This window comes from Procambarus clarkii, chromosome 2, assembly GCF_040958095.1.
Source record: "Procambarus clarkii isolate CNS0578487 chromosome 2, FALCON_Pclarkii_2.0, whole genome shotgun sequence".
NCBI classification, from domain to species: domain Eukaryota; kingdom Metazoa; phylum Arthropoda; class Malacostraca; order Decapoda; family Cambaridae; genus Procambarus; species Procambarus clarkii.
In genome coordinates, this window is record NC_091151.1 from 26,559,726 (window position 1) to 26,569,076 (window position 9,351).

Sequence of the window (9,351 nt, forward strand, 5' to 3'; positions counted from 1 at the left end):
TATATATATATATATATATATATATATATATATATATATATATATATATATATAAATATATATATATATATATTAGTATATTTTGGTAGCAGTCTTTCTTGTAAACATATATTATTAAATATGACCGAAACAGTAAGATTAATAATTCTAACACGAATTTTCTCAATATTTCTTATGTTCCTTTTCATCCGGACTCCACCTGCCAAAGATTATTGGGGAATCAAACCTGGGTATGCGTATGGAAATGTCAAGACACAAAAGCCTGGAAACCCACTTCGGCCAATCATCAGCCAGATACCCACACCTACGTACAGACTGGCAAAGTGACTCAACTGCTTGCTGACCCCTTATGTCCCTTGCACCTTCAGCCTGAAGTCTCCAAAGGAATTTGTTGACTTTCTGCAGGGAACACAGGCCGCAGGGATAAGAGCCTCGTTGGACGTGGAATCACTGTTTACCAACATACCTGTGGATGAAACAATCGGGAAGATAGCAGACAGAGTGTATCGTGATCCGCCCTGTACTCCTCTTGACATACCAGAAAACATTCTAAGGAAACTACTCCAAGTTTGTACTAAAGAGGCACCCTTCTTGAGCCCAGATGGGCACATGTATAAGCAAGTAGATGTGGTCGCCATGGGTTCTCCCCTAGGTGTCCTGTTTGCGAACTTCTACATGGGTACCATCGAACAGATGGTCTTAGTCGACATGAACTTGAAACCGGCCATATACTGCAGGTATGTTGACGACATTTTCACGCAGGTACCTGATATCAAACATCTGCAAGAGCTGAAAGAGGCATTTGAGCGGAATTCTGTGTTGCGTTTCACTAACGAGATGGAAAAGGATGGGAAGCTGCCCTTTCTAGATGTAACAGTCATAGAAAGGAGCGGAGGTTTCAACACTGTAGACTACACTAATGAAACAAACATAGGAATGTGCCTCAATGCCAACAGTGACTGCCCAGACAGGTACAAGAGGAGTGTTGTTAACGCTTATGTCGACCGTGCTCTCAGCTACAGCTCAGGATGGAAGCAAGTCGATGAAGAACTCTGTAGGGTAAGGCAGGTCCTAGTCAACAATGGCTTCTCCAATGGTTTCGTTGAAGACATCATTAGAAGGAAGGTGAAACGACATGCAACCTCTGAAGAGACAACTAACACAACACCTTTACCCCCTATTAGACTATTTTACAGGAACTTCTTTTCCACAGCTCATAAAACGGAGGAAAGGGTCCTGAAAGATATTGTTGATAGGAACGTTATCCCTACAGACAAAAATCAGAAGATACGATTGACGATTTACTATAAAACAAAAAAAAACTGCCAACCTACTCATGAGAAACTCTCCAGACACAAAGCAGAAGGCTTTAAAAGATACCAACGTTGTCTATGCCTTCAAATGCCCACTTGGGGACTGTAAGCCTCAAAGAACTCAGTATATAGGCAAAACAACATCTCTTTCCAGGCGATTAACGATGCATAAGCAACAGGGCTCCATTAAGGAACATATAATCTCTTCCCACAACCAGACCATCACCAGAGAAATCTTAACAAACAACACAGAAATCATCGATATATACAGCGATAGCAGGCAGCTTGACATCTGCGAGGCACTACACATCAAGAAGTCAACACCAGCAATCAACAGCCAATTAATGCACAACTATATTCTACCCACTTCAAGACTCCGCACCAATATAGAAACATCAAGAAATATGGGCCAATAGGCCCTTTGCAGTTACTTCCATTCTTCCCTTTAATTTACCCAATATATACCCATTGTTTCGTGTTCTGTCTTGTGTTGAAAGTTTTGTTCACCTCATCCAAAACTGTTGTAACTTATCACCTCATCCAAATGCAGGTATATAAGATGAAAGCTGTTTAAAATTATAGCATACAAGAACTCTGTTTAGTGTTTGCAGGTTATAGTTGTGTGTGTGTAAACTAATATCTTTGAAAATGTAATAAGTTATTACGAAACGCGTTCAAGCGTAGCATCAGACTAGAAATAAAAATGAATTTTAGAGAATTGATTTTTCAATTACCTTCGACAGGTAATTGAAAATCGACCTTTGGAACTGGATAAGCACCTCCAAAGGATACCTGATCAACCATGCTGTAACTCATACGTCAGGCTGCGAGCAGCCGCTTCCAACAGCCTGGTTGATCAGTCCAGCAACCAGGAGGCCTGGTCGACGACCGGGCCGCGGGGATGCTAAGCCCCAGAAGCACCTCAAGGTAAGGGACAGTGATAAGAAACATAAGAAATATTGAGAAAATTCGTGTTTGGATTATTAATATTACTTTTTCGGTCATATTTAATAATATATATATATATATATATATATATATATATATATATATATATATATATATATATATATATATATATGACAGTGTCAGACCACGGAGGAAGAATTGAAACAGGAATTTCCTTAAGTACTTTCGTATATTAATACATCTACAGAAGGAATTATTCATTCCTTCCTTCTTAAGATGGATTAATATACAAAAGTACTTAAGGAAATTCCTGTTTCAATTCTTCTTCCGTGGTCTGACACTGTCATATTTTTTATCACGCGTTAATTTTCGTGATTTACACACACACACACCAACCCCACACACACACACACACACACACACATATTTATTTATATATATATATTTCATCCAGGTAAAAAGGGATGTGGTACTGGAAGCAGTTCGAACAAGCTTTCCTGGTCTACTCCCCTTCGTTTCAGCAGGATATAGTTGAGAATCGACGCTGTTGGTGGGGGAACATGAAGTTGTTTCTGCAGAAGGTGTCCAGCAGGGAGACCCACTTGCCCCTTTCCTTTTTTGCATGGCTGTTAAAGAGGTCACAAGCAGGTTGACCAGCGAACGCAACATCTGGTTCCTGGACGATGGCACCCTGGCAGGGACACAGAGGGTCTCTGCTAGGGGATTTACTGCTGATGAAATCTAAGGATGAGGAGTTAGGACTCACCCGAAACCCATCAAAGTACGAAATTATCTCATCTAGTCAACAAATCATAGATGCAGTAAGAACCGTATTGCCAGGAGCCCCAGTGATCGCTCCAGCCAACGGTGTGCTGCTATGGGCACCTCTGGGCTCGAGTGCCATTGAGGTAATCCTCGAAGAAATGCTGAATGACCTAAGGGGCCGTAGTACTGAAAAATGCGATAAATGAAAACTGGTTTGATTTCAATCAAACTTTTTTGTCTAGTAGTATGTAAAATTTGGTTCAACTGGCCCAAGTCTCAGCATCGTAGCATAAATAGGAAGGGAGAAAAAAATATTGAATTATGTGTTGAAAATTTTCCAAAATGGTCAAAAATTAACATGAAACAAAAGTGTCAACTGAAATCATGTCTATGACTCTAAGCTATCACAATAGCATAACGTATTTTAATATTTAGTTTTATGCCAAAAAAAATATAAAAAATAAATTGAGATTTTTTTTCTCTCAATTTTTGTTTCATATTTTTTATCGGCCGATTTGCATGAAACTTATATACCTTACAGAACATAAGAATATCTGTAAGGATGCAAGTTTTAGAAGAAATTGGTTGAAGTCAACTTCAACCACAGGAGGCAGAATCTTTGATCTTATTTATTGTCAATTAACTTAAAATTACTACACAGCTTTAATTTTTTTTTTTAATTTAAATGAAATTTACATCTTATATGTAGAGTTTACGTCTCTACAGACTATATTAAGCACTTTTTCTAGGTTCATTTATTGATTTTATACTTCATTTTCAAACATGAAATATTGGCATATATTTTGGGGGAACTTTGACTACCTGTATTAGTAAAACTAAACATATTTTGGATAATCCTTTCAATACAAATCCTCTTTTATATGCTAATGTATTAGACGAGTGTCATAAAATGATTTCATTTGAAACATGTGGTTTGTGAAATATATTGAAAATGTGTAAAATTCGTTGGAAAAAAAACAAAAAATAACAATAACTCCCTTTCTATTTAGGGTGCGATACTGAAACATAGAACAGTTGCAGTCCTTCTTATAAACAACTAGTAAAAATGTTTGGTTGACATTAAACAATAATTAAAAATCGTGTAATATGGCACCTAAGAAGGATGGAGGGAAGAATAGGGGCTTTGGATGCTGACGATGCTTTGTACCTCCTCAAAAGGTGCCTGGCTTTGCCCACACTTACATATTTCCTAAGGTGTGCTCTCTCCTTCGACAGCCCAAAATTAACAAAATATGACGCACTCCTAAAGTCAACAACCTTGCAAGTGTTAAACCTCTCCCTGCAAGATGACCAATGGAACCAAGCAACGGTCCTCGTTAGACTCGGGGGTATATTCGCAAGGTGACACAGTTAGCATTGCCGGCATTCTTATCCTCGACCAGTATTACAGGTCAATTAGTGAATGAGACACTGCCAGAATACCCAAGAGACTCCATTGGGATTTATGATCCAAAATTAGCGGATGGGACATTCTTATCAACTCTCAACCTCGACCAACATTTCCAAACGACTGTAAAAGTGCCAAATGGGATAGCCCAATAGTGGAGAACATTGCTACATCAATGTTGGAGGCAGCTTCTGGGAAGGATAAAGTGCGTCTCCTAGCTGTGCAAGCTCCCCATGCCAGGAACTTCCTGTTGGCTGTTGCTAATTCCGCCTTAGGCACCCGTATGAATCATCGGGACCTAAACATTGGTGTTGCCCTTCGCCTTGCTGCCCCTTTCTCCACCGAACACTGGTGTATCTGCTGCTATGCGTCGGCAGACCAATACGGCAGCCTTGGTTTCATCTGGCATAAGTCACAAGGGAAGAGTGCTAGACATGAAACAGTGAATGACATCATCAAGAGAAGTTTGGCTACAGCTGGGTGTTTAGCACAAAGTGAACCTCAGTTGTGCAGACTGGATTTACACTGGTTTTAGTCTTGTTTTTATAACATTATCTTCGTGGTGGATATCGATGCTCAGTATTCACTAACCATTTCCATGGCTAATGGGAATGGGCTAGTAGAGGACCCATTCTTCAACTGCTTTTTTAATCATTGTAGTCGCTATGGAGGGAGACAGGATTGATTTATGAAGACTAAGCCACCCAAAGGGTGGCTTAGTCTTCATTGATTGTTGTTATTGTTTTAGATGTCTTTTCATTTCTGCTTCTGTTCTAACGCACTTGTTTTAGTCTTGTTTTAATAACATTATCTGGGTGGCGGATATAGATGCACAGTGTGTCCCAATCTTCAACTGCTTTTCTACCTATTATAGTCGCTGTGGATTTTGCATCTAATGCAGCTGCTCTCGTTGGATGAATGTTGAGTTTTCTGCGCAGGATTCCAGTTGCTTCACATTCCAGGAAGTAATGCAATAGTGGCGCATCTGCATCTGTTCCACAGATATGACACTCTTTAACCATAGGGTTTATTACCTCCCAGCAGCACTAGTAACCAAGTCTGAGTCTATGTATGGCTACTGCAATGTCTTTGGATATCTTTTTGCTAGGCTTGAAAGAGTAGTACCCAGTGGTTTGTTTGTACCACATCGCAGTGAATATTCCTTCCGCTACTTTGGCTCTGTGGCAACGTTTGATAGTTGGGAGTATTTTCTTCTTGTTTTGGTCCTTAATCTGTGAAAAACTTGGAGATATTTTAATCTGATCAACAGGAAGAGCAGTGGAAGTTTGCCTTTTTATTACCATCTATGCCAATATGACTTCGTATCCAATTTAGGGTGATTGACAGCCCTAGATTCTGTGCTTCTTTTCCTATGTAGGATTTCTGTAATGAGTTGGATATTATCTCTGTGCTGGTTGGATAACAATGACTGAAGCGAGGGAGGGAATTATCAGGAGAAAGTGTCAAGCCATTACGACTATATAGCACTTGGAAGAGGTCAGGATAAAGATTTGGGATGGAACAAGGAAAAAAGGAATGGTGCCCAACCACTTGGGCAGTCGGGCATTGAACGCCGACATGCATGTAGTGAGACCGTCGCTCTACAGTCCTGCCCAAGTGGTTGGGCAACAATGCCTGGAGCGAAGATTTAAGAGTCGGTAGGAATGATGACATCATGTAAATTATTCTCAATTGCATAATTTATTGCCACTTTCAAGACATTTTCCACGGTAAACTATTATTTTTTCTCTCTAGTACCAAGCATGGTGAACATGTCAGTGAAAAAGGTTTATAGGTGCAATTCTGCATATCCTCTTAAATAACCATACATATAACATTAGTTGTCTTACAGATATGTGATCATTCTTTTTTGCTTGTTTCAAATACATTAATGTTCAGAACAACTTATTCCTAAATAGTTGAACATAGTTAATGTTCAGAACAATTTATTCCTAAATAGTTGAACATATTTTATGTTCAGAACAATTTATTCCTAAATAGTTGAACATATTTAATGTTCAGAACAATTTATTCCTAAATAGTTGAACACATAAAATTTGCTTTGAGTCAAACAATTTTGAGTTCATTTATTTCATGATATGTCACCGTAATTGTAGACTATCGTATGAGGTTATCAATAAACAACCTTGTTTTGTATCTAATGGAAGGCTTTTCCAATTCAACAGCTTTTGAAACATTTATGTTCTCGATTTTCTTGATTACCTTCTGTACTGAATCTTTTACTATGGTAATAATGTTACTAGGAACCTATACAAATAATATTGTGGGCTAAGTACTCACGGAGGTGTGGAGGTGTAGAGGGGCAGCCAGGCAGTGAGGGAGTGTTGTAAGCTCGCATTACATTGAAGTCAGGTCTGCTGCTCACCATCACACACACCATCACTATCATTGTAGTTATCAACAGGTATGCTACAGCTGTCTGTTTTACCACTTTACGTGCCGAATAACCACCAAGCCACGTCATAACTTGGCCTGTACATTGCCTGCTGATCCTAGGATAGCTATGATTGGAAGACTGGTCTGGCGAATCATTGATGTTCACCATGATGAGTATGCTGACACTGGTCAGTGTTGGCGTCGACCAGAGGTCACACAGTCTGACTTGCGTGGTTTTCTCTTCTTCCAGACACGATCACCTCTAACAAGGGGAAGAAATAACGGTGTGCGAACTAAGTCTGCTTTTGTAACAACATAAGTTTGTATACATTCTTTATAAATGTATATATGTGTGAAACAGGATGTCTGACAGTACGAGGAAGGCGGCCAGACACATGGGACCTAACCCACTTTTCACACATATAACAGAGAATCTGACTGTATAAGCCAGTTGTGGTAGGCCCGAGTACCGTACCTTAAGAAATATCTGCATCATAAGTGGCCCCCTCCCCAATCCTGTCAATTTTCATTAAGCCTGAAATAAAATTGGGCAAGTGTTTCATATATATATATATATATATATATATATATATATATATATATATATATATATATATATATATATATATATATATATATATATAGTGACGGTAACGCGTTGGTGTTCGGCTGTTTAAGGCTAGGGGTATGGCCTCGTCACATAGTTATAAAAAAAAATAGAAAAAACTGGAACTTCGTCTGTGGTAAGGTAAGGAGAAGACACACAAAACACAAGTAAATTTTAACAATGAAATTTTAATTACGTTAAATAAATCAAAACATGAATAAAATGCACAAACAAATTCTTATAATAAAATCAATCAATCAAAATAATAAGAATACTTAAATGACACAATGAAAAGTTACGTTAAGGCAAAATAACAAGAAGTGCAACACAAAAGTAAATGGGAGGTGCTGGAATATTGGCTTTAAGCCACCACTTCTCTCAGTACACGCTAACGTCTAGCCGGGAGGAGTGGTGACAACGAGAGCACCGAATATTCTGAGGTCTGAGGTCGTGGCGACCCCAGACATCAAGTAGTAAGGGGGGGGGGGCGAGTGCAGGTGCAGCCAGACCGGCGACCAATCAGCGGAGCCGGTAGCGATCAACATGTAGTTTGGTGGTTTGAGTCCGAACAGGTGGCTGGCTGCATACGTTTTGCTCGCCCTGGCAAGCCTTGCTGGTGTTGTTGTCGTTGTTGTACATTTCTTCCATAGTAGTATTATATAATTTCAACGACGTGATTATGGAGGGAAGAGCAGGCTCAATCTCTTGAAGGAGATTATCGTCACAATATATATGTCGTACCTAGTAGCCAGAATGCACTTCTCGGCCTACTATGCAAGGCCCGATTTGCCTAATAAGCCAAGTTTTCCTTAATTAATATATTTTCTCTAATTTTTTTCTTATGAAATGATAAAGCTACCCATTTCGTTATATATGAGGTCAATTTTTTTTTATTGGAGTTAAAATTAACGTAGATATATGACCGAACCTAACCAACCCTACCTAACCTAACCTAACCTATCTCTATAGGTTAGGTTAGGTTAGGTAGCCGAAAAAGTTAGGTTAGGTTAGGTTAGGTAGTCGAAAAACAATTATTTCATGAAAACTTGGCTTATTAGGCAAATTGGGCCCTGCATAGTAGGCTGAGAAGTGCGTTCTGGCTACTAGGTACGACATATATATATATATATATATATATATATATATATATATATATATATATATATATATATATATATATATATATATATATATATGTATATATATATATATATATATATATATATATATATATATATATATATATATATATATATATATATATGTATATATATATATATATATATTGTCACATAATTCACTTGCATTGCCAGGTAAGCTGCCCCTTCACTCTCACTCTGGTCGTTGATAGCCTTCTTACGACGCAACGAGAACTACAATAATCGTAAATCAGCCGTTCTGAAGCTCAAAGTCCAGACACCTGTTTAGACAATACTCCCAGCGTATATCCCTTACCTCCCGTCATCCCATCACAGGTGTGTTCGCCGGTTGGCAGTTGTAAGCTAAAGATTGCTTGTTATTCTGCGATGACCTGTTCCGGCCACCTTTGACAAATGATGTGACGTCACCAACAGCGGTATAAGTACACCAAACCCGAGCCGTCATCTTCAGTCTCTCTTCAGATGCTCTGGGATTATGACATTACGAGTGGTCATGAAGTCAGCTGTTCTGCCAGACGTTCCTTGCCCAGGATGTGCTGTCTTCAGTGTAACTATTCTCTGTCACATATTTTATTCTCTTTGTGTTAATGTAATCTTTCGTGTGTTATTCTTTCTCTTGTGTATCACCCAAGTGGTGTAAATCAGGGGTTTTTGTAATTCAGATGTTATTTCTTTATTATAGAGTAAATTGTTATATGTTTGTCGAATTCGAGTATTACTTCCACTCTTTCTCAATTCTCACACTGCAAAGGCCTATGCATTTTATTTAATTTAATGAGTGTGTGCAACTTA

General features: G+C 38.6%; 1 protein-coding gene across 1 annotated transcript in view; it reads right to left on the reverse strand.

Annotated features, from left to right (window-relative positions):
* Positions 1-7,046, reverse strand: part of LOC138366030 (beta-1,4-galactosyltransferase 4-like) — an 82,949-nt gene extending 75,903 nt beyond the window's left edge. The window contains exon 1 of the mRNA XM_069326753.1: positions 6,697-7,046. Coding sequence (XP_069182854.1) covers positions 6,697-6,961 — 265 coding nt within the window. The 5' untranslated portion in view covers positions 6,962-7,046. The remainder of the gene's footprint in view (positions 1-6,696) is intronic.
* Between the last annotated feature and the right edge of the window lie 2,305 nt (positions 7,047-9,351).